Source organism: Mesitornis unicolor, unplaced genomic scaffold, assembly GCF_000695765.1.
Source record: "Mesitornis unicolor isolate BGI_N332 unplaced genomic scaffold, ASM69576v1 scaffold38465, whole genome shotgun sequence".
Lineage (NCBI taxonomy): Eukaryota > Metazoa > Chordata > Aves > Mesitornithiformes > Mesitornithidae > Mesitornis > Mesitornis unicolor.
The window spans coordinates 1-25260 of NW_010185487.1; the positions used below are offsets into that span (position 1 = coordinate 1).

At 49.4% G+C, this 25260-nt stretch overlaps 1 protein-coding gene across 1 annotated transcript; it reads right to left on the bottom strand.

The window, feature by feature from the left end:
- Positions 1–1478: 1478 nt before the first annotated feature.
- On the bottom strand, positions 1479–24956 carry IGHMBP2 (immunoglobulin mu binding protein 2; the record flags this gene model as incomplete). The annotated part of the gene is made up of 7 exons (XM_010184860.1): positions 1479–1660; positions 2340–3173; positions 5256–5379; positions 5774–5868; positions 7224–7342; positions 12411–12593; positions 24782–24956. Coding segments are annotated over 7 exons (1712 nt in total), but the record flags the coding sequence as incomplete, so codon positions are not given.
- Between the last annotated feature and the right edge of the window lie 304 nt (positions 24957–25260).

The window sequence follows — 25260 nt, forward strand, 5'->3', positions numbered from 1 at the left end:
CCAACCAAGCGATTCTGTGATTCTGTGATCCCAGCCTTCAGTGCTGTTACAAATCCTCCTGTCCATATAACCATGCACAGCATCCAGCTCTGAGCCGGGACTGGGGTTTCTGAGCCTGCTGCCCAATCTTAGCCAGCCGTAGCTAACAGACACCCCCAAACCAACTTTACAATGGGCAGTAATCAGGGCCAGGCTGGGGCAGAACATCCCAGGCTCTTTCACACCTGATAACATCTGGGAAAAGGGCTGAACTTTAAAAAAAAAAAAGCAAGAAAAAACTCAGTGACATGGATTTTTTATCCTTCCAATTGTTTCTCATTGGAGCCCTCATCACAATTCAGCAGGGAGAGGCGATTCTGCAGGAAACAAAATTCTATCCCTACTGAATTGTGAATGACCACAGACACAACTATTTTTTTGCCATGGAAACAGATAGCACTTGACAAAGGGGAAAAAATCTATGCTGAGGATTGATAGGTCAGCTCACTAAATGTTGCTAAGCTCTGGGAGGTTACATGCAGCCAAGAGCGATGCCCGGCAGCTGCAGGATGAGAGACAACAGGCACAGGAGGCTGCAGCTGCATGGAAAGTCATCACCTCTCAGCCCAGATACTCATCACAGCCACCACTCAGCCATGTCAGCTCTGCCCACAGGGCTCAAACCCCTTACCAAGAAGCATCACACAGTCAACCCCGGAGGCTTAAACCTACCCAGCTGCCTCCTGAACAGAAAGATGAAGCCTGACACAGTTCAACCTTAGTTTCCTTCCTTCTGAGATGTGGGGAGGAAAGGGCTGCCAAGCAGCTATAGAAGAAGAGCAAGGAAGAAGCTGCTGGTTCTGAGGCCATCACACTCCCCTGGAGGTGCTGTTGAGATGCCTGCTCGAGAGTCTTCCACCACAAGAAAGCAGAGCAGAGGAGGCTGAGGAACTGCTGTCACCCAGGCACGGATGGGAGCTCAAGGTGAGGCTGTGCAGTGTAGAGCAACTCCACTCCAAGACAGTGAGACACTTAAGGAAATCCTCGACTCCTAACCAGGCATGCAGCACTGCTCAAGCCTTGACTTGTCCCCAGGCTGCAGAGGGAAGCTGCAAAGAGCTGGGAATCGAGTGTCCAGGCTCCCTCAAGCCTAACTTTCTTCATTTCTCCTCTCTGCCTTGCTTTATCTGCATGACCTGGGAGTGTAAGTGCCAGAGAATGGTAAAGACAGGCACAAAGCAACAGAGAAAAGAAGAAAAAGCTCTCAGGAGGAAGCGTGCAGAGCCCACGTGTTAATGCCTGCAGCCCTTTCTACCTGCAGCTCCAGCATAAGCCCCGACAGAGAGGGTCCTGCTTTAAACTCCTTGCATGGAAATCCTGCCTGGGGAGCTCAGCAGGGAACATCCCCATGTTAAACCCATGCTGCCTGCCACATCCTGCTCCTCGCCAACCCCCTCGGTGCTCAAGGCCCTGAGCAGGCTGCCCGGCCCCTCGCGTACCTCCGGGATGTGATGGCTGAGGCAGTAGCGCCTGTTGCAGTGGAGGCAAAGCTGTCCCAGGGTTGTAACACTGGCTTTGCAGCGGGGGAAACCGCAGGTGCTGTCAGCTTTAATGGCAGCAGAAATCAGAGCATCGATATCTTCTGCCACGCTGTCTGCTCCACTCTTAACTGCTGGCTTTCCTGGAAGAGACGTGGACATTTAACCACCTGATTGGAAGTGGAGAACAAACCCAAGCAACCTGCAGCTCCAGCCCTGGCTAGAGCCAAGCAGCACGGGTCTGGAGAGTTGCTGTTCACAGCAACAGGGATTGCAGCCCCTGTGAGACCTGCTGTGCCAGTAAACTCTGGCCTGTGCTCAGAGGCATTAGGAGGAGCTCAAGGTTCCCACCTGGAATGCCTGGGTGCCTTCCTCTGCTACAAGGCTGCTGGGGAAGAGGAAAGGACCATGTCTGGGACTTCTGGCTCTGTTTTCCCCTGCCTCCACTTCTAGGTGGCAGCCTCATCCTTTGATGTGGGCCAGGTATCCCTCTCAGTTCCTCTCCCTACATTTTGGAGCCCCATATCTATCTCCTGAGCCTCTCTTTCTGGGAAAGGGTCCCCAATGTTTTTGACTTAAGAAATGTGCCTCCAGGCATTCAAATCCCCTCTTCCCCAGATGCTGCAGCCAACTGATGAGCGCTCCTGCCAGTTTCTCACACCTCTGCAGTGACAAGCATCAGAAAGCTTGCCAAGAGACACATCCCATGCGCCACGCGCACACAGACAAATCCCAAGGCCTGGAGGCAAAAACATGGGAACCAAGTAGCACGATCCACTCAAGGAAGAGCACTAACTGTGCTGGTTACAAAGAGCAACCTACCTTTGGCTTCACTTTTGCCTTTTTTCCTGCTGCTGCCCTGAAGGCTGGCACCGGGCTTCTGAGCCTTCCTCACTGCCTCCTCCCGTCTGGCTTTTTCCCTCTGAACTCTCTCCAAGTGCAGGGCTTTCAGGTCCACTTTTCCTGAGCCCTTGCTGCTTCCTCCTGGCTCAGCTGGGACAGGAGTGTCCCTGCTGGGATGCTGTGACTGAGGAAGGGGAAGCTGCTTGCTGGAAGGGGCAGCTGCAGGCAGCGAAGGCTCGGCAGGCTCTTCCTTGCGAACGCTGATGTACCGATCCCTCCCTTTGCCGGTGCTCACGTGCTGCAACCCGAACTCCTCTGCCATGAGGTGAACCAGCATCCGATCGTGAGAATTGAGGGATGGGGGGAAATCCAACTGCATCTCACTGCTCTCCAGGAAGGCCACCAGCATGGCCTTGAATCTGTCAGCACTGACTTTTGTCCCCACGCTTTCTCCTCCAGGTCCGCTTGCATTTGGGGACGGACACACTTCTGGCTTCTGACACTCGGGTTTGGTTGCTGATGCTTTGAGTTTCCTCCCCGGAGGCAGCTGCGGTTTGGGGCCAGATGCTGCGGGGTGCTTTGCACCCTGCTGCCGCTCCCCGCAGCCCTCCTGAGTGTAGTTTTCGGGCACGAGGTCGTCGAGGTACTCGAAGGCCGTGCGTACCTCCCCGTGCTGGCTGAAATAATCCACCAGCCGCTTCAGAAAGGCCTGGTTGCTGACGGTGCGGGTGTCGCAGACGACAGCCACGTGGCGCCGGGCGCGGGTCACCGCCACGTTTATCCGTCGGTCTTCAGCGAGAAAGCCCACCTCGCCTGTGAGAAAACAAAAACCAAGGGGCTGTCAGTGGGTGCAGGACTGGCTCCAGGTCTAGATTTGGCCCAAACAATTGAAGGGTTGCTCGGCTGAAGGGTGGGAGTCAGCATTTAATGAGCTCTGGTCCCTGACTTACGCTGTTACTTTCATCTTTCTGCCCCTGTTTTACCAGCCACAAGCCAAAGCCAGGGCTCCCCACTCAGCTCCTGGGGTCGGGAGGAGGATGGATGGCACTCAGGGAGGAGAAATATTTTCCTGGGTGACCCATAGCACAAGATCAGGCTGGGATCTGGGAGCAAATGCAATACAGGGCAACGTGGATGAGGCTCACCTTGCGACAGAAGAGGAACTGCAGGTAAAGAAATACACCCTGCCCTATACAACTCACTCCACTTACCCCCAGACTCTTGTGGGGTTTAAAGTAACAGCCATTTAGGCAACTCTACGACCTTTGCTTCTGCTCTCCGGCTATTCCCTCAAAGAAAAGCAGTAAGAGTGAGCAAATGCCAAGATGACTCAGTGAGGATCAGCTAGCGAGAAGGGTAGCGTGGGCGGCTTTGGAGTTTCCAGCTCCTGGGGATAAAGAGGAGGCCGGTCGGGATGCGATTAATGTCTCCATCGGTGCAGTGACCAGCCTAGCTCTGTTTCTGCCTTGCCTTGCCAGGGCTGAGCAGCCTAAGTCTGTGCTGCCTTTGAGGAACTCTCTGTGCTCTGCAGCTCAGAGAAGGATTTTCAGTTTCTCTGATGTGGTTTTGCCTGATTGCAAGAGCAAATTCAACTCCTCTGATCCAGCAAGAGAGTTTCTTGCCGGATTGGAAATGGCTGCAGAGGGACAGGCACTGCTGGTCAAGGTCCCTGGCATCCTCTGAGCTGAGGAAAGCAACTGCTAAAAGGGTCTGCATTGCTCCCCAGGGTCTCAGAGGGTGCTAACAACATCTCTCCTGCCCCACGCAGATCAGAGCCGTGCTCAGGCACCACAAGAAGCTGCCTTGTGCTCCCAGGAAAGCAAGTGATCCCTGCACCACACCTGAGCTCTGGCTGCTGGCTGTGCACGGGAAGGGGGCCGGGGGACGCACGCCTTCATGGAGGACACCAGCTCCCACTGAACAAAGGCGAGGTGAGTCACTCGTGAACAAGGCCTATTCTTAGTCCCGTCCCCCACCTCCATTCTCCCCCCAACGCTGCTTTTCTTGCTCTAGGCTTTCTTAAAAAAAAACAGAGGCCTCCTCCTTCCAACGCACCCTTTCCCTTTTTTTACTTTTTTCTCTTCTAGACATCAGCACTCCCAGCACACACACACAGCGTTTCATCGTCAGCAGCATCGCCAGCGAAGGCAGCGCAGCACGGGATGTCTCACTGCGGGTTTGAAAAGGGCAGTGATCCACGCACGGGAGGGAGGTGGTGCACAGAGTGGTCCCACTCATGCCCTCAGCTCGGGCTGGCTGTCACAAAACCCTTCAGCACGGGCCGATGGCTCTGCCGAAGGAGCCTCACGCCTCTAGGGCAGCAGCTTTTTTTCCAGCTATTAACTTTCGTCGCAGTTGCTGATAGGAAAGAACTCGATTTTCCGCTCTAGATTCTGCTCTCAAAAGCAGCATTTTCCGTGTGTGACTTGTAATGCCAGCTCCTGCTTGCTTTCTTAAGGGAATGATGCAAAATAGGCTCCAAACCCAAGAAATAAGCCCCGAATGTTCACCTTTTGCAGGAAGTGCTCGGCACTCCGGTAAACGTGGTGCTAAGCTGACATATGCCATTCTTAGGACCCCAGTTTAAATAATTCGTGAGGCCTCGATAGCTGGGAAACCTTCAAACTAAGCGGTCCCGGCTTCCTTTTAACCTGCTACCTATCATGGGAGCCCTCTGGCAACTGTGACAGCAAATATAGTCATACATTAAAAATAAAAGAGGCTGAAAAGGAAGGGTCTTGCCAGTAAATTCATTCAGAGGAAAGTGTTCGAGACCATCAGAACTGCAATTAAACCTCAGCACTTGGCAACGTGACAAGCGACCTTTGAGCAATCACACAGTTCCCAGGTCCTTCTCATTCCCCGTGCAGTAACTCTCCAGCAGTGAACTCTTACCTCTCCGGTTGGATCTGACGAACGACAGGATCACTGCTTCTTTCTCTCTTCCTTGGAAACCATCAACTGATTTAATTTCTAGCTCTGGGTACCTGTGGCAGAGGTGCTCTCTTAACATGTCCACCTGAAAAACACGTGACAGGTATTTTTTATAGAAAAGCCAAGGTGAAAAGGATTAAAACGGCAGTGTTCTGGTAAAGTTCCTTCCTCTCAAACCCACAAGGATGAAGTGCTCACATTTCCCAAAGGTCAAGAGCCAACTCCTGAGGCTGGGAGTGGAAAATACCCAACTAACAGCTCTTCCCTCCGTGGCCTTAAGCTGCTTAAACGTGGAGAAGTTGGCCACAAATACTGACTGTACAATTTGGTTCTGCTGACTTCCAGCTTCATCTCTCTGGGGACATTCTGGTATCGCTCCTGAGTAAGTATGTCAGTGTTTGAACCCACTTCTGTGCGTTTGAATCCACTCTGTGTGCAAGTGGAAAGAGGGAGGAGATGCCAGGAGAGGGCCGTCTCACCTGGAGGTTGTAGGGGGCTACAACAGCGATGTCTCGTGCCTTCACACCAGCTTCCACCAAGGCTTGGATGTGCAAACCAGCCAGCTGCACCTCCCCTGCAGCAGAAAGCAGAAGGGGTGGTGATGGGAACAGGCTGGCAGGCAGAGGATGAAGCTGCCAGCATGGACATACTGTGGCTTAGAGAAATTTGCCCACCTGCCTTTAAACAGCAAGGAAAGTCTAAGGCAAGTCCTGCCTGCAGTCCAGGGCTGCACGGGGCTAACAATTCCCAACCTGGCTTGCTTGGTTAGACCCTGATGTGCTACACAGCCCCATTCCCAGGGCTGCAAGCTACACTTGCCTCTTGCCTTGCCAAGTCACCAGCTCGCTTAAGCTTAAGAGATTTCTGAACAGCACGTGGCTTTCTCTGGCCTTCCCATACTAATTCAAGAGATCAGTGATAATCCAGGCAATAGATGATTCTATTGAAGTGAGACTCTCGACCTCACTAAAAATTCAATTCTCTACACTGCAACTGGAAGAAACCTCCACCTTTCCTTTTCAGTCTGCTTTTTTTCAAGTCCCTGCATTTCTAAACTCCTATGACCAAATAAACAAGCTCCATATTCAGATCCATGTGCTCAGATGGTGGCTGGTTCAGAGAGATCTAATGAGGACAAGTTAAACACAAACGTGAACTGTTTCATTGGTTTATTGGCTGGACTGACTTTACCCTCTGTTTTGCAGGAAAATGCAGGTAAAAAAACCCAGAATCTGCAGTATGCTGCTCCAAAAGGCTGCCTCCCAAATTCTGGGAGATGTGCATTTATCCCCTGCCCAAAATCCCTGATTTATCTCAGCTAAGTCTTTGTGAATTTCCATTTGGGGACAACAGCCTTTTTCTGCTCAGCAGGGCCATGGGGACTGGTGCGCGGAAAAACAAGAGGCACTTAAAACACTGGTGGGTTTTCAAACCAAAGAAGGCAAAAGATGTTTAAACTGGTAAAAACTGTTCTTGTGTTTTACAGTCCATTTTCTTTGTCTTGTCAGAGAGGGACCTGCAGCCTCAGAAATCTGTTGCTGGCATTAGATCTGCACTGATGAGCAGAGAGGAAAACAAATGAATCCCTGAAGCAGGGAGCCACGTTGCCAAATAAGCTCTTTGGCCGTGTGAGAGTGAAGGACTAGACAAGCAGGCGTGGAGAGGCCAGACTAAACCCAGAGGAGCAGGAGTAGCATCCTTGGACAACAAACCACAACCAGCCGCCCCGCTGTGGAAGCAAAGATACAAAGGAGGGAGCATGACCACTGTCAAAGTTTTCCCGTTTTACTAGATTGGAGCCTGGCTTTAGACTCAACCTTCACCATGAAACCTATTTTTTAAGTCAAAAACCAGCAGGAAACTCAATGTCTGAAGAAAATTCATGGAGAACAGCCATAAAGCCAACCAAACTTTTCCAAACTGTCCTACCTGGATTCCCCTTGGACTGCTCATCTTCCACTTCCAGCTCAAACAGGCCACAGCCAGCAGTGTCTATGAGCAATAAGGGAATTGCAGTCTCTTCTGTAGAGGTGACGCCTGGCAGGTCCCTGCACGAAGTATTGGGGGGAAAAAGGACTAGTTAACAACGCTGAAATTATGCCAAAGGGATGATCATTTGTGTGGTTGCTTACTCCTCCCAACAACACCGCAAGGACAGAGGGAAAACATAGCTGGATATTGCTTCTGAGGGACAAGGCTAGAGACCAAGAGCTGTGTCATACTGCATGAAAATGAGGAAGATTGGCTCTGAAGGTGAAGAATAACAGAAACTGAGAATGGAGGTTCCTCCCTTCCTGCTCCACCAAGCTTTGGTCCCCTTTGCATCTGCAGTGATGCTACTGAAGATCAAGCAGAGCAAGACCCTTAAGCAAGAGAGCCCCAGGGGAGTTTGGCAACGCCAGGAAGCCATAGCTGAAAAGCCATTATTGCTCTGCACCACGGGATTGCCACGTAAATGCTCTCCCAAAATGCAAACGAAGAGCTGAGGGGCACAGAGAGTTTCACAGGGGGCAGTCAGCAGCACTGAGAGCTTTCTCACCAGCTACACTACACAGCCCAGCACTGCAAGGCAAGGGTACAGTGTGTGGGCGTTGGTGTCTCATATAAATGGTCTCAAACAGGGAAGATATGCAGACCTAGGGAGATGTGGCAGCTGTTTTCTGCTTTTTGCAGTGTTCAGAGGGCGAAGGAGTTCCTGAAGTATTACCAGAGATTTGACAGCAGTGCTGTCAGGCAAGAGAAGAAAGCGCAGCACAAGGAACCACAGAGGAATTGGGGTTTCACAGCATTTCTACATCTAAAGCTGCTGCATTCAAAAAAATAATTAATAAACCCTGCTTTAATACCCAAGGAAGGTGCTAGCTGAATTCAGAGCCTAGGAAGAGGACAGGGGATGGAGGACAGGAACAGAAAGTCTGGAGATGGCAGGAGTGCTGTGAAACAATGACATTTTATTGTACATCACGTACAAATCAGAGAGAGCTGTGACTCCAGGGAGCCTGGAGATAAACAAGACAAGCCATCAAAAAGGAGGATTACCTCCAAATGACAGGCAGGCAAGTGAGGGTAAAGGCAGTTTCCAGTTCCAGACAAGCCCCCAGCTGCAGCCTCTGCTTCCCAGGACTCCGGGCACTGCACGTCTGTTCCTCTGCATTTGTATGCCACCGAGTACCCTTGCTTCCCATGGACTGTGGGCATTACTCACTCAATGACAACAGAAGCCTCCTCTCTTGCCTTAAACTCATTTTTCTCCAGTCTGAAGCTATTGCTGTTGTGATGCACGGCTGGGAACATACAGAGATCAGAGCAGCTATGACAGGGGACAAAGCCCCTGCAGAAGAGTCCAGGATGCACCTTCCACAGCCCAATGGCAAACCAGAGCCCAGAGGATGAGCCCTTCCCTGGCTTTGAGGACTGGCTGCCTCAGTCCAGTGACTGGATTTGAATAGAGGCACAAGGTACCTTCCCCATTTCCAAGGACCATAGGGACCAGCACCCAACTTACTTTTCCACTCCTCCAGAATGGGGCCGCCTCCAGTTCCCCATCAGAGCATTTCCTCCCCTGTGGAGGGTACGACAGGTTTACCTCCCTTTCTTTGTAACATCAAACCTAACAGCCTTGCCATCTCCTTTATATCTGCCCTGCTGACTGTCCTACCACTGTCCATGTCTGTGCACACAAAAGACTTTGAGTAAAAGCCAAGTTCTCCATGTAGACAACCTCAATTCTTTGTCCATGGCAGTGGCCATGGAAAGCCCTTGCTGCATCTCTCACTGCAGGAAAAGTCTCAATCCTGGGAACGTTGCTTCGGAGGAATAATTATCTACATAGATCTGTCAGGTGAGAGAGGAATTCATGCTCTTCCCAGGCAGTGAGACTGCAGCAGAACTGGCTCTTACCTGGGAGAAAAGCTGTCCAGTGCTTTGCTATTGCTTCAGGATGAAGGGGAAAGGCACTTCTCCCACTTGCTGTGAACTTGCCCAAGCTGCAGAGATGGATTCTTGTTCCTGGAGAGATTCTTGGTCTGTGATGACAAACCAGGTTGTCCCTGCAGCCAGACACTGGATCCAGGCTCAACACAGGGCCCTAGAGCATCCAGGCACCCTGTGCTTTGTCTGGGAGGAGATGATCCCAGCTGGGTGCTTGCACGTCGCAGCGAGGGGCATTCTGGCTTCTGAGCATCTTCCAGGTCTCACTCTACTGTGGAGGTTCCCCCATATTCCCCATCAGCAAGGGCGTGTTAGCCCAAAAAAAGGTGCTAAGGGAAGGGACACCTGACACTGTACTTGAATAAAAACTGACAGCAGAAACAGCTGGTGATATTCATACCATCTTCTGACAGACTGAGTCACAAATTTTGAATGTGAAAAGTACTGCTTGCAGCCTCCCTGACTTAATTCTGGAGATGTGTGGGGGTTTCTGATGTGCTTCATCACCCATTTCAGAAAGAAGGGAAGATTTGGGAAGAAGGTTTTGCTCCCTTGGAAATACTTGCCCTCAAAAAGATGCCACAGAAAGCTAAAGTACCCTTTTATGAGAAAAGATGGTGCTGCAGAAATCTCTAACAAATCACAGACCAAACGTTCCCGAATGCCTCCACTGCCAGAGCAGAAGTTGGTAAGGAAATATGAAGTCACTTGGAGCAGAGCCGCACTTCTTTTTTCAAAGACAAATCTTTGTGCTTCAGGTAAAGTAGATGAGACTTGTACCAACAACACTGTTCAGGGAAAAGCCGTGGTGGGAGTGCAGCCTTGCTATCAGACATTGGGGATTGTACCCTGGAGAGTGGTTCTGAATAAAAGCCCACAGATAGCAGGCTTTAGAACTGGAGCTGGACCAAAAAACTCTCTGCCACAATTTGTCACACAAGGTGTTTGTGCCTGCGCCTCCTCCCAGCCGTACATCTCAAGACTGGGATGTGCTTGTTTGAACTTTACCTCTCAAAAGGGCACCGAGATCATTGCAAATTCACAGCTGGAATACAAACGTATGGGCTGGCTCTACCAGGGGCTGGCTCACTCCAGTCAGATCTTTCTTCAAAGGAAGACCTCAAAATGCCTTCAGCAGAGATGAAGGTCCCCCTTCTTGCACTGTCATTTGAGACTCTTCAGGCTTCTCGCTCATCACCCACCAGCCCTTAGGAAGGAGGTAACAGAAAGCTACAGAGCTAGTTTGTCAAATGCTGTTGCTGCAAATGCAGCTGCAGCCCAGGCTTTGGCTGCTTCCCAGTACAAGCAGGTAACTCCTGTGGGCACTCATTAGCCTTCCACTTCCCTAGGATGCTTCTGCTTATAAGAAAGCTTTCCCTAGAACTATCAGAGAATAAAAGTTACTTATTTCTTGCTCAGGTAAGGGATTAAGCAAATCATTTGGCCTAAGCCAACAAAACACACAAGATGCTCACAGATATCATGAAGGAATTTGTACAAGCAACCTGAACATGAGAAGATCAGACAGAAGCACAGACACTTTACGTGGTGCAGTGCCTGCACTGAGGATTGCTATATTCACGTCAGTAGGGCTGCGGACTGGCAGGTCTGATGACGGGTTTAGACACCAGTGTCTGCAGGAAAAGGCCCTGAGCAGGGCACTAAGCTGCACTGTGGACTGGAAAGAAAAATATTCACTCCTTCCTTCATCAGCTACAAAAAGAAACCAGCTCATCAGAATAACAAAGTCACCTAACTGCAGCTTTTCAATTGGTTTCCTATTTTAATGGTTTCAAATAATTTTGCCTGGGGTTCTTCATTAGTTGCTATTTTTAATTTGCAAAGTTAAATTGGGAAAAAAAACAAAACCAACCATAGCAAGGAACAAGAACAAGAGAAGAGGGTTTTGTACAGCACCGATCCTGGAACTAGATCCAAATGGCTAAAACACTGCTGAGTGAGTCCTGTCCCTCTCAGCTGAGCTCCTCCTGGCACCAATGAACCAGCCTTGCCTACTCCTACCTATAGAACCCATCACACTCACCTACAGATTACATATGTACACACAAATGTGTCTAGAAACAAAGGTAGAAGTCAGCACATCTTCACTGATGTAAGCTGAGCTGAATCCTCAAAAGCCCTGAAGCCTTCAAACAGAGCGTGCTGACACAAGCAGAAATCTCCGTGCTGGCTGCAGCGGACGGAGGTGAGGGTGCTGGGGTTGGCTCAAACACAGAGCTTGCTCTTCCCGTCAGGTAGCATTGCTCTCACTGTTCACAAGTAAGATCATTTCGAAACAGGTATGATAAAGTGGCCTCTCCAGCTATCTCTGTCCAAAACTGCATCTACATTGAAATGAACAGATTCTAGGGGAATATAAAGTTTTCCAACTCCTAAATATTTGCATTTAAGAAAAGTATTGCTAAAAATACAAGAGCAGCATGCAGGCAAGCGCTGTGATATTTTATGCTTCTCCAAGTCCAACAGAGAAAATTAATGTTTTCCCATCCGCCTCCCAGAACTGCACTGACTGCAATTCTAAAAAGCACCAATTATTGACAGTCACAGCGTGTGTTGGCAAACAACTGCCTGTCCCAGGGCTCGGTGGAAATGAAATCCCAGTCGCTTCCTCTAAATTACTAAAGAAAAGGGAAACCACTGCAGAGAAGGAATGGATCTGATGCCATCAGACCTGCCTCAGGTGCTGCCCTGGCAGTAAAATTACCCAAACTGGAAAGGGAATCTTGCTTTCTGACCTTTTGGATGTTGATCTTGGGACTGATGGGACACTCACTGGCCCTCATCATCATGGGTATGAACACAGTAAGTGCCTGGTGTCTGGTCCTGCCCTCGACGAGAGCTTGAGATAGGGAAAAGCTGCTTGTGTGTGCCCACTGCAGGTCAGGCCTTCATATATTCTTCACCAGGTGCGAAGGTATTTTATGTCATTGGTTATCATATCAAAGGAGAAAACAGAAGATAACTCTGCATGGCTGTTACATGGGAAAAAGGACACCCCTTGCCCTCCCTCTGTTGTTTCCTCAATGAAATGAAGGATGAAACAGAAATGCTATCGCAGGGCCAGGAGGAATTGAAAACCCCATCAAAGGGAATGGACAAACCCTGCATGCGATGGGATGAAAAAGACATTTCTGCTCCTATACCAGCGAAGAGCAAGTCACTTACTTGAGCAAATGCTGGGCTACGGATGGGTGAGCAGTGAGCCGGCCGCTGTACATCTCTGAGGAAGCCCACTGCATGATGGCCTGGTGCATCCGGTACTGCACCGTCAGCATCTTCACAACTTTCTCCCCGTACCTCTCGATGAGACGTTCCATCAGGCTGAGCGAAAGGCCCTTGGCAGCAGCCCTGCATGGGACAAGCAAGTCAGAAGTGGAGTCTGGACGTCTGCTCTGTAGTGATGATCTAAGGTACAGATTTATCCCCCTTTGGGCTAAAGACTCGAGCAGCCTCTCGCTACAGATGCAGCCCTGGCGGTGCTGCAGCTGGAACTGAACACAGGGTTGATCGGTGCTAACAGGGTTAAGTTGCAGTGCTGTCACAGCACCTGCAATACCTGCTCTGGACCCTGCTGAGCACCCTCCTGCAGCTCTGCTGGGATGGTGTCACCTCTCTGGCCTTCCCGCTCTGTTTCACTTGGGTACCAACCGAAAGGAGCAGGAGAAGGCTGCAGGGTCCTGAGCTCCCCAACAGGGTGAAGACCCTCAGGGATAGAATTCTACCTTGCACGGAGATCAGATCAGCATGAACTTGTCAGGGCGGAGAGATGTCTGCTTCCCTTTCCTGTAGGGAAATGCCACAGGGTGTTGTCACCGTAATGCAAGAGAGGTGCAAACAGTACTGGCTGTCCCTGCCTGCTGCGCTCACTTCTCCCACTCAGATCTGCTCAGTGTGGTTGGAATCAGATGAGTAAGGATGCCCAAGATCTCAACTTGGGAAAACAGTTTCAGATCAAAAACTTCTTAACCTGTAAGCTTCTCCCATCAACATCCCTGGTCACATTGCTCATAACAAGCTCTCATAGTGCATCCGTCAGTGCAATGTTATGCTCACGTTACTACAAGCTCAGCGACAGCATCACAATCACCTAATGCATTAGCATCAGAGCTCGACCTCAGATCTTGAAACGTTTGGTGACACCGCAGCCAGACCTTGCTAATGCTTCATCGAGACATTTGCCACTCAACCATTCTCATCATTGCCTGGCCGCTCAGCCCAGTCTAACGCACTTATGCATTTCAGCGCTTATTGCTTTATTACCCATTAAGAAAACCAACACTCCATCGCTGCTGGCAAAGGTCCTGTGCTTATATCTGTGACACAAATTAATAAAGCTCCTAATGAAATAAGCCTTTCAGGAGCCTAATCGCTTTCTTTTCACCGTACAGAAAGGGTTTGATAGAAGCAGCGCCTAGCAGCATTGCCTGAGGAAGGAGGACAGGAATCGCTGTGCTCTGAATTTGCATTTTGAGCACACAGAGTTTTCTCACACTGTGCGTCCAGCACCTTGCATAAGACGGCAGATCATGGTGAGGGGTTCTGGTTGCTACCAGAACTCAACGAACAAGGACCATGATAATGAAATGATGAGAGAGAGCAGCTCAGGAAAATTCTTTCTGTTATGGCTAAGGGGCACAGCACACATCCAACTACTGCCATGGGAAGCATCACATCACTGAACTGCACTACGGTGAGCACCTTGCTTGCTGTACTGGTCAGCCCTGTCACGTTAACAACAGGACACTTGATAAATATAATGGGAGACTGAAAATTCATTAAAACTGCATAAGAAAATTGAAGGTAGATCTTTCTGAGAAGTCGAGTCTCATCAGCCCTCCTTCTTCCTAAATCACAGAATGCAGCACGCAGGGGAAAAAAATAAACAGGTCATAAACTCTGAATGGATGCAACTGCAGGAGTGGGGAGACGCTGCTGCCTTTTCAAAGCCGGCTGCACTGTTAACGAGTGCTGAGCAGCACACGCAGGCACAGAAGGCAGCAGAAGGGCTGGCAGGTCTGTAACAAGGATATTGTGCTTTACACAACAGAGGTTTCACAGAATCACAGACTCACAGAATCGCTCGGTTGGAAAAGCCCTCTGAGACCATCACGTCCAACCGTTCCTGTCTACCCCCTAAACCATATCCTTAAGTACCTCGTCTACCCGCTCTTTAAACACATCCAGGGATGGTGACTCCACCACCTCCCTGGGCAGCCTGTGCCAGCTTCTGACGACCCTCTCAGTAAAGAACTTCCTCCTTAGCTCTAACCTGAACCTCCCTTGGCACAGCTTGGTGCCGTTTCCCCTTGTTCTATCCCCCATCACCTGGGAGAAGAGACCAGCACCCACCTCTCCACAACCTCCCTTGAGGCAGTTGGAGGTGGTGATGAGGTCTCCCCTCAGCCTTCTCTTCTCCAGGCTAAACAAGCCCAGTTCCCTCAGCCGCTCCTCATCAGGATTGTTCTCCAGAGCCCTCCCCATCCTTGTGGCTCTGCTCTGAACACGCTCCAGAATCTCAACATCCTTCTTCTAGTGAGGGGCCCACAACTGAACACAGCACTCGAGGTGCGGCCTCACCAGTGCCGAGTACAGGGGGATAATTCCAGCTGTACTGTGCATTTTGCTGCCGATTAGGAACCGCACTGAGGTTGGCCATGAAGCCTTTACAGCTCCCCAGCCCCAGCATTGCTACTGGTGTGGCACAGACATACTTAGAGAGGTCCTTATGCTCCCAGCTGAGAGCATGGGAGAAAAGCAAGCACGGGTGAAACTGCAGTCAGAGGTGGGCTGTGTTGTCGGGAGGGGAAGCGGATTAGGTGGGGTGAGGGGAAAGAGCAGCACATGAGGCTAGGGAGCTTGTTTCAGTTATTAGGAATTAGCTTTCTTCCTTCCAGGCTCACAACAGAATGGGAAGGCACTGACAGTGTGCAAAAAGGCAGCCTTGAGCTCCTGGGCAAGGAGGAAAGGAACAGCTTTAACAGGGAGAGCTGCCTGCAAGCACCTACCTGAAATAGCCGTGCCCTAAGGAACAGCCCTTCCTCCTGCATGACCGGGGAATCTCGAGATTCAGAGCCCACCTCTCACCTGGTTTTTGCCTAGAGATAAAAGTGCTTCTGGTTCCTTCCACCAGCAGCCTAATGAAAGAGCAGGTCACACACTGAGGCACCAGAGGTGCTGGGTCTCTCAGGGCCAGGAGGGCCTCAGGAGGCTGTAACTGCCCTGATCAGCCCCACCAGGGACCCACACCCTCTGCCCATGGGCCCCATTTAAGCTCAGCACTGGCCCTTCAGTTCCTGCCTGAGTTATGTCCTAGCTCTGCCCCCTAGATGGAGATCTATGGACCTTGGATCTATGCTGCAGGTCACTTCGATCCTGTCTTTAGCTACATCTTCTAAATGGATCCTGGACCCATGTCCTGGCTTTGTTTCTCACCCACCCCCCTGGATGGCCCCCAGAGCTGGTTCATAGCTTGGTGGAGCTGTCAATGAACCCCACCAACAGCCCCTGGCTCTGCTCGCTGTGCTCAGACCCTGTGGGACTGTGCCCTGTTGATGATGGTGCTGTTCCTGGATCCAGACACTGGCTGTGTCAGTCACATCAGGCAGCTCAAGTGAGAAGTGAAGGATACCAAAATAAGATGCTCTCAAAGTCTTAAAAGGAAGTAGCAAGCTTAGCAGCCTTACTAACCACAGGTACCAACCACAGGTACCAACCACAGGTAACTCCCGTTTGCTTTTGGCCTTTACTCCCCTCCTTCAGCTCACAAATTCTTGCAAATCTAAGAGCAAACCTAAAACTGATTTTCATGCAGAACTGGCAGGAAAACCCTGGTGTTTTTTAACAACAAATATTCTGAAGTGTTTCCTGTAATGATATACAGTAAAGCATGGGGGAGGCATTAAACCTCACAGCAAGCCTTAGAGACAGCGCTCTTCTACACACTAACAGCAAAGTTTCCACCGCAGGGATCTACATGAGGTTGTATGTTGAATTAATAATGAGGATATTAAACTGCTTGTGAATATTTCACCTATTAATAAATTTCCTATTATTTTACCGCTCAACTAATTCCTACAATGGTTGATTTCTATGCCCACAAAATCATAAGAGCATTGAGCACAAGTTTTTAAAGTATCAATTGCTATAGAGAAATTAAATTGGGATAGGAGATTGGACAGACAGAATCACTCCATGCTCAGGAGCATCTACTTTGAAGTACCTAGAGGAAAGCTAGGAAAGCTAAAATTGCTGAAACAAGCCCAGAGCAGCTGGTATTTGCTGCTAACCTGGTTTCACCTTGCTTCACATGCAGGAAAAGGCTGTGCTTTGCTCAAACGCACCTTCCTGGGGAGGGCATAGGGGTACCAGGATAGATCCTAGTGAGGGAAGATGAGGCCCTGCTGTTCTTCGTAGGTAAAGCTTCCTCCTCCAGCTCCTGGAAGAAATGCTACACATTAACAGTGATGGCCGTAGCCAAGCAGAACCAAATATTTCAGAGACTTTTGTGCCCACCGTGGTGTGAAACACGCTTTACGGGCTGGCTGTGAGGAGTCAGCCTGCCGTGTAGATGTCAAGAATGATCATTACTAGGGGGAACAAAAGGGAAGTGTTTTCCCATGGAGGGATGGAGCGGTGCCCTCAGTCACGTTATATCTTTTCTTAATCATCCTCTGGATAGCTGGTCTCCTCCTTAAGAGACAGAAGGAGAGGTTGGTGTGACTGATCTCCTCTGTACACCACCAAATTCATGTGTTTTCCTACCTCAAGAGCTCTGCATTAAGCTCTTGGATATCAAAACAGGCTGAAGCTGTTGTGGACATGCAAAGAATTAGCTGTCCTTTGCTGTCCTGTGCCCTGAGCTCTTCTATCCTTGTACAGGTTTAAGTAGTTTCATGAACAGGCAAAGCAGTTGCAAGTGAGGCTCTGCAGAACTCCCCCTTTCTCTGCATATTTTGGATTTTTTTTAATTTTGGAGGAGGTCGCCCCAGAAAACCAAGGCCTGACACTTGCTCTTCAGTGACAAGGCAAAAGCAAATCCATTTGGACCTGACATGCAAATCAGCAAACTACTGAGCAAGGAGGACCACGGTGTGGCTTTGGGATGGTGGAGACATCCAGACTGACTGCAAAAGATGACAAACAAGATGGCAAAATACTCCTGCGCTTGCCTAAGAAACCAGGTTGAGAGCAAGAAGTCTCCTAAGTATCTGCAGATATCTGAAGAGCGCAAAACCAAATTAATAAATCAAAGCCTCGATGCGGAGACAAATTAATTAGGATGTCAGAAAAGGATGGAATGAGGACTAACGTGAAAACAAGGAAAACAAATGTTCCTGTCAGACAGCAGAAAGTGTCCTGGCACTGAGATCCCCCTGGGACTGGGCCAAAACCCATCAGGAGGCTTGGAGCTGATGTTCCGTGAGCTTTGGAGCAGGCTGCTGAGAGTGGAACAGCGGGGGACTGGCATTTGGCATCGTGAGGAAGTCTTTCAGAAGAAACATCCAGCACAGACAAGATCCAGGTGAATGCACTGTAAGGTGTGTGTGGGGATGCCCTCTGGATCCTGAGATAACTCCAGGTATGTCAAAAAGCAAGAAAGAGGAGCACCCTTCAGACTTGCCACCACAGCTCCCTTAGCCTCAAGTGGAGAAAAACCATAGTAACTGATAAACAGACAGTAACTGATAATGCTGAATCCATGGAGAAAAAAGCAGGTAACAAGAAGGTAGTGATACCAGGCAGGGCTTGGCTCCCCAAGCTGAGCACAAGCTGCGAGGAAGCGTAGCCGTCCGATCGTGCTTGGAGTATGGCTCCTACAAAGTACCAAAGCACTCCTGTTTAACAGAGGCTTCCCACTGAAGCAGCGCTGACTTCACGTACCGTAGTATGTGATGATCCTTCTGGCAGCCCAGATTCATCCCGGCTAACTTTAGACCCTTCACTGAGGCCCCCAAAATAGGAGTCCACCCACTGCAGGTCTGCTGTCATCAATGGAGGAGCAAGGGGAGGTGGGTGGAAGGGTTTGAGCCCTCTGCATGAATCATCCCTGGAAATAGCTTATCATTTTCCGTGAACAACACAGGAGCCAGCAGGAGGTTTGGGCCCTTAATCAGATCACTGGAAATACCTAACAAGACGGAGGTAGCAGGAATTTGCCTTTGTGTTGCACCTCGCAGCCTGCAGGGACTCAGAAAAGAGCAAAGCAGTGCTCTCCAGCATCTGCTCTATTTGCATCGTGCAGGGGGACGGTGCTGGGAAGAGGGAAGCTGCGTTACACGCCGCGTTTGATAAAACAAATGCTGTTACTTGGGCAGCAACTACAACAAAAGACTCAGATCCGTAAGGAAAAGAGCTCATCATTTTTAAAGGCGTTTATCTGAAAAGTAATTGGATTTCTCCAAGTAATTAGCTCTAATTGATCAAAATTTGTCAGCTTCTGCATTTCATTAGAAGGCTCCTGCGCCAAACTATCAGCTGGACCTCACTGCGCATCTTCTCCATCACAGGCTGGCCAGGGCTTTCACTAGACAACAACAACTTTTCTTTCAGCATCCAGCAGTTTTGCTTTCCACCAGGACAACGTGTGCCCACCCAGGCTTTTCCTGCAGGACAAATACTCTGCGTTGTGCTGTTTAAACCCTCTGCAGATCCCAACGCTCTGCCCGAGAGCCCTCTGCTCTCCAGAGCCAGCAGAGTTGAGGGGCGTGTTGGTATCTGGAAAAAGAAAAGGGAAATTCGGCTATTCCCAAACAGAAATTAGGACTGGCGAGGAAGACTCCAGAGCAGCACCTGTCTCATGCTCTAATTTGTGTCTGTACAGCTGATCCCTACCACTGCACCCATCTGCACTTACACCTATGGGGCTGCTACCAAGGGCTTCTACTGAGCTGAAAGATAAAGCCATAAATAGCTCAAAAAGCTTTATTTTCCACTCGTTTTCCTGCATTCTCAGTCACCCAACAGTCAGCTGCCTGAGCAGTGGGCAAAGCTGGAAAATACCAAATTCTGAATAATTTTACTTCACAAGATGCCGGCCTTTAGAAGTGAGGGCAGAGACAGGAAAGATGAGCTCGCAGACAAACGCCAGGCTGGGGTTCAAGACATCTTGCAGCTCTTGAAGTCACCACAGGTTTCTTCTATGACACGGGAGGAAATCACAGAATCCCAGACGGTTAGGGATTGAAAGGGACCTCCAAAGCTCATCCAGTCCAATCCCCCTGCCGGAGCAGGAACACCCAGATGAGGTTACACAGGAAGGCGTCCAGGCGGGTTTTGAATGTCTGCAGAGAAGGAGACTCCACAACCTCTCTGGGCAGCCTGGGCCAGGGCTCTGTCACCCTCACTGAGAAGAAGTTTCTTCTCCAATTTCAGTGGAACCTCCTGTGTTCCAGCTTGTGCCCATTACCCCTTGGTAATGGGCACATTACCAAGTGCCCAAATGGGGAGAATAATCCTGCTTCTCCCTTCACTCTGTTTATTCAGGTTATAATAGGGGCCGTCTCTCATCATATGCACACAGCAGGATATCTGCTGGAGTTTTCCAGTGCTACCTTCACATACTTCAATAATAAATACAGAAAAACAGACTTCCTCTGGTTCCACCCTCTGTGGCTTCTCCTGTGGTCACTACTCTGGTCGAGTTCATACGATGACTTTGCTCTGAGCAAACTCAAACCTCAGCTTTGTTACCTATTATTACGGAGTTGAAGATCTCCCAGATTTTCACACTTTAGCAGATTTGCTTCACATCAGCTAATAGGTCTTGAGAGTTACTCAGGGAACTGAGAGAAGATTGGCTGGCACAGGCAGCAGCACTGTAGCAGCTTTGCCTTTTAGGCTAAACCAGAGAGACCTGCCTGGAGAGCGGCAGCGTTTGCAAGCACAGCCCGTAATTCTGCCAAGTGAGCTGAAGTCAGCCTGGCTTTTTGCACTTTATCTTCCAAAAGGCAACTGTCTGCAAGGCTGTGCTCTGCTGACTGGTGTCTTGTCTGACCAGCACTCAGGTTGTGGACCTGCTGATGCCTTCAGCAATAATTTCATTTAATGTAGCAAGCCTTAGCATCATAATTCACTGGTAAGCCAGGCCAAGACATGAATCTGTTAACATTATTGATTCAGACACACATTTTCTCTGCTCCATTTTATTTTAAATAGATTGAACTTAAGGAAGGGCAGAGTGACACACCATTTAAACATCCCTACGGCTTCTCGTCCAAAAGGGATCACCGCACAAGAAATGGGAGCCGACTTAACAACCGACTTCCCTGCACGGTTGGTAAACCTGCCAAGGTTGAAGAGCCACAAGATCTGACTTCTACCCACACTCTCTTTTAATTTTCAGAAAGATCAGCACTTTGTGCAGCTAGGATTTTAAAAACATGGAAAGAAAACATGCAAAACGTGGCCAGAAAAGCCAATGGCATCTTGGCCTGTATTAAAAACAGCGTGACCAGCAGGGCCAGGGAGGTGATCATCCCCCTGTACTCGGCACTGGTGAGGCTGCACCTCGAGTGCTGTGTTCAGTTGTGGGCCCCTCACTAGAAGAAGGATGTGGAGATTCTGGAGCGTGTTCAGAGCAGAGCCACAAGGATGGGGAGGGCTCTGGAGAACAAGCCTGATGAGGAGCGGCTGAGGGAACTGGGCTTGTTTAGCCTGGAGAAGAGAAGGCTGAGGGGAGACCTCATCCCCACCTCCAACTGCCTCAAGGGAGCTTGTGGAGAGGTGGGTGCTGGGCTCTTCTCCCAGGTGATGGGGGATAGAACAAGGGGAAACGGCACCAAGCTGTGCCAAGGGAGGTTCAGGTTAGAGATAAGGAGGAAGTTCTTTACTGAGAGGGTCGTCAGAAGCTGGAACAGGCTGCCCAGGGAGGTGGTGGAGTCACCATCCCTGGATGTATTTAAAGAGCGGGTAGACGAGGTACTTAAGGATATGGTTTAGGGGGTAGACAGGAGCGGTTGGACGTGATGATCTCAGAGGGCTTTTCCAACCGAGTGATTCTGTGATTCTGTGAATATGCACATCGAAAATATCATGTTCCAGTGGGAACCAGCAAAGACAAAATGTTTGGTCCGAGTCATACCCATAGGATTTAAGCAGCAAAACAGTGTTTCTGGTGGAGAACGAGAACATTATGATCACCTGTGACCACAGGAGAAAACGAGTGGCAACTTTCCACTGCAAAGTCAGACTCAAAACTGAGAGAGAGAAAAGCCCAACTCCTCAAGTAGGACCAGAGGAGAGCCAGGATGGGTCCTACCAGTGAGGAGCTTTTTGCTGTTGACTCCAGGATGCAGCACCAGCAAAGGGTCCTGGCATCGGCCATCGCGACAGAGCAGGAGAAAGCAGCTGGGCAAGGGATGTAACATTTATGGAGCTCTTCTGAAGGAAATCTGCTTCCTTTCAAAGAGGGGCCAAAAGTGACAACAGCTGAGCATTAGAGCAGTTCACCCACAGTAACAGAGTTGGTATTTCTGCTATGCTTTGCCCTTAATCTGACAATCTTGAGGAAAATAAGTCTCTAGGCTCTGTTCCTGGGGCTGGACAGCCCTGCTTGCCTCGCTAGCATGTAGCTGCTGTCTTGGGACCACAGTGTCTGGTGAGCATTTTCATCGATCTAAAGCTTCTGATCTTGTAAATCAGCATTGCTGGGGCAGGAGGCCTGCAAGATGAACGAGTGCATGTCCACAACCAGAAGCATAAGCAGATGAAGGGCTTCCAACTCCTTCTCTGTTAATTCATCATTTGGAACAACTTACTGGCACAAGCAGAGAGAGGGGGGGGAATCTCAAGCCACTGCCACTGCTCAGAGATGAATCCCGCTGGCCGAGGACAGCACGAAGACTGAGGGGTTATGAACCTACGACACAAGTTTCTCTGGTGGAAAAGATGAGCCTTACGTATCACTTAAAGGCAAGAATGATAACCCTAAAATTAGAAGGATCAAACTGCAAATTTCTTCTTGCAACTAACCAGGCACTTACTCCTAAAAGCACCTTGCACAGCAGGCAAGCAGCTCTTCTCTGCTGGGAATAGTTCCATTATCCGACTCCAGATTAAACCTACTAATGTAAACAAATGAGCCTTTAGCCCCTGACTGCTTCTTTCCACCCCAGGCTAATAACATCTGTCAGCACATCGCGGTTTACAGCCTCCCTCCGGCTCCCAGCCTTGGCTTGCCACTTGGCTTCTGCATGGAGGTGAAATTATTCATTCCAAATCCACAGATGGGGAAAACCTAGGGATAGAGAGACAGCCTGCAAACGCACAGTAAATAAACAGCGAGACGAGAAGGGCAGGGGGTTCTGGATAGGCTTTTTGCAGTTCTCCAGCCTGGACACCTCTGGCAGTGGAGGAGTGTGCTTATCAATGGCCAAATCTGCAGACAGCAACCATTTGTGCATCTGCTGATGGTAACAAGAGAAGATAATCCAGCGCCTTAACATTATTTGCACCATCTCTCAGCCATCAGCTGGCAGCCACTGCCTCCCCTGGATTTTTCATTTCCTTCGTTCAAAATCCCAGTGAGATGACAGATATGTGTCTTGCTCATTATTTTTTGGAAGCAGGAGAGAAAGTTTATGAATTCAGCCCTGTATCTCTGCTGCTGCTCAATGACAGTTCAGTAAGTCCAGATCTAGAGCTAGATAAACACGCACACATTTATATGTTAAACAACCTGAAGGCTCCTCAGTCCTATTTGGAGCATCCCCCGTGAAGCACAGGCAATTTGCAGCAGCCACAGATCTCTTCCACAAACTAATTGTTCTTAATGAGCGTGTTGTAGGCACTGTGAGGTTTGGTAATCCCCGTGGTGTGTGTGATAACGCACTGCAGCACCTCGGTGGGCCAACTCCCACTTTAATATGTTAAACAAATAAACGTGGAACCACAAAAGCAGAATTTAATAAAGGGAAGACAGACTTGGATTAGACTGAACATAAGCCTGAATTCACTCTACAGAGGGTACTCTACAGTGTACTTTACGGCAAAGAGGCCATCCTTCTTGCCAGGCACAAGGAAACCTCATGTAGAAAAACAGATCATCTTAAAAACAAACATTTTAAAGTTTGTACATAAATACTGGTCAGTGAAACCAGAATTTGTGCCTTTGTTCTGTTCACCTTGTGTTTGCTTACCATTTCACTCGCTTAAATGGCTGATGGGATTGTTTTAAACTGTTTTTTGAACAGCTTCTCTAACCACTCTGAAAATTACTTTGCTTAACAGAGTGAAACCGAGTAATTCAAACACAGTGCTGCTAAGCAAGCAGAATTGAAAAAGTATCTCTGCTAATGACACATCTCTCAGGAAGCACATCTGTTAAAATAGACACAATTTTCAGTAATCCAGTAGCAGTGCATACTGCATGTACTCCTCCTCACCAAAGAGAAAAACCAAAGTAAACACCACAAGCTCAATGCATTCAACTCTCTGGGGCCAGGGCACGTTTCAGGTGACTGATGGAAGGACACACATGAGTGCACAGCAAGCACCGGCAACCCCACACCGGTACCACTCAGGGCAGTGCCTCTGATTTCACCCTGTTACTTGCTGTTCATCTCAGCAGCACCTTGCACACAGGCCATGGCAGTGAGTGGAAGGACCCCACATTGCAAAGGCTTGTTCAGCAGAGGTGTTTCTGTGATGCTGCTGAGCTACCTCTGACGGTCCCAGTGTAACAGATCTCCCTGAAACACCGTTCAGTGTGAGTTTTCTGCCTTGTTGCACTCACCTTCCCTGCCTGCCCTGCTTTTTCTGCAGGGGATCCTCTCTGTTGTGGGCATACAACTCCTAAGTAAGCGTGAGACAAGGACAAAAGGCAGTCTCAGAGAAGGCCGGGACTCCAGCTGCCGGATCGTGGCCCTGATGCAGCTTGGAGGACCTCTGTGAAATGCACACAGCAGTGTTTCAAAGGCAGACAGCTCCCTGTCACCGTGTGAGCAAGTATTCCCACTGCCAATGGCCAGGGTCCGGTACAGAATCACCTTCTGTTGCTAAGGTGTGCTTCAGCAGCTCTCCCTAAGGTTGAACCTATAAAACCTGATCCAATGTGCAGATCCACAGGCCACATCTCTGCTCCCACACGGATGAGAGCCTCACAGGCAAGGTGCACACGCCTCTGAGGATTTCTGACAACTCTAGAGTGATTGGTGTCCTTGTCTGCAAACTCCAAACCCTCACAAGCCCTGGAGCAGCAGCCTAGCAGGCGCTCATCAGCACAAAAGGCAACCCTCCAGTGCCACATTGACTACGCACGCTTTGCTATGACATGGCTCAGTCAGCAGCAGGTAAAACAACCAACTGTCACATCCTCCTGTGGTAAGAAAGCCTGCTCAGATGGAGCCACATTAAACTTTAAGCAGCGGCAATCAGTAAAACAGGTCTGACGTAATTCCAGCCGTGCGACCAAACCCAGCTCATGGGGGATACCAATAAATAATCCACCTTAATGAAATGTCTTGACACTTGAGCCGTTCAGAAGCATTTGGCTGCATAAATACCAGGAGGAGGACCTGGGACCACGAACTGCTCCTTACTTGTGAGAGATGATGGTGGGGGGAAGCTGTTTGTGATCTCCGGCCAGGATGCACTTTGGAGCCTTCAGCAGAGGTATCCAGCAGCTCGCTTCCAGGGCCTGAGCACACTCATCTAGCACCACGAGATCAAAGTGGTTTTCAGGAAGCAGCTTCAGTGGGCCATCAGAGGTAGCACCTAATGAGAGAAGGTGCACAGCTTAGCAGGGAAGCTTAAGAGAACAAGTAACCTGTTTTTAAAGCAAACCACACATGCTTTAAGTATGATTGAAGGAGGCAGGTAAAAGAATGTTTCTTTGCAGAGATTTAGAAATGCAGCTCTGTACTCCATGCCAAACACAAGTACATTTACACGTACATGGCAGAATTGTTTTTGCCAACTTCTGTTTGCCCTGGCATCTGGGCCCAAAAGCTTCCAACTATCTTTGAAAACAACAGCGAAACCCAGATGACAAACAGAACAATATGCTCAAATACTTCAT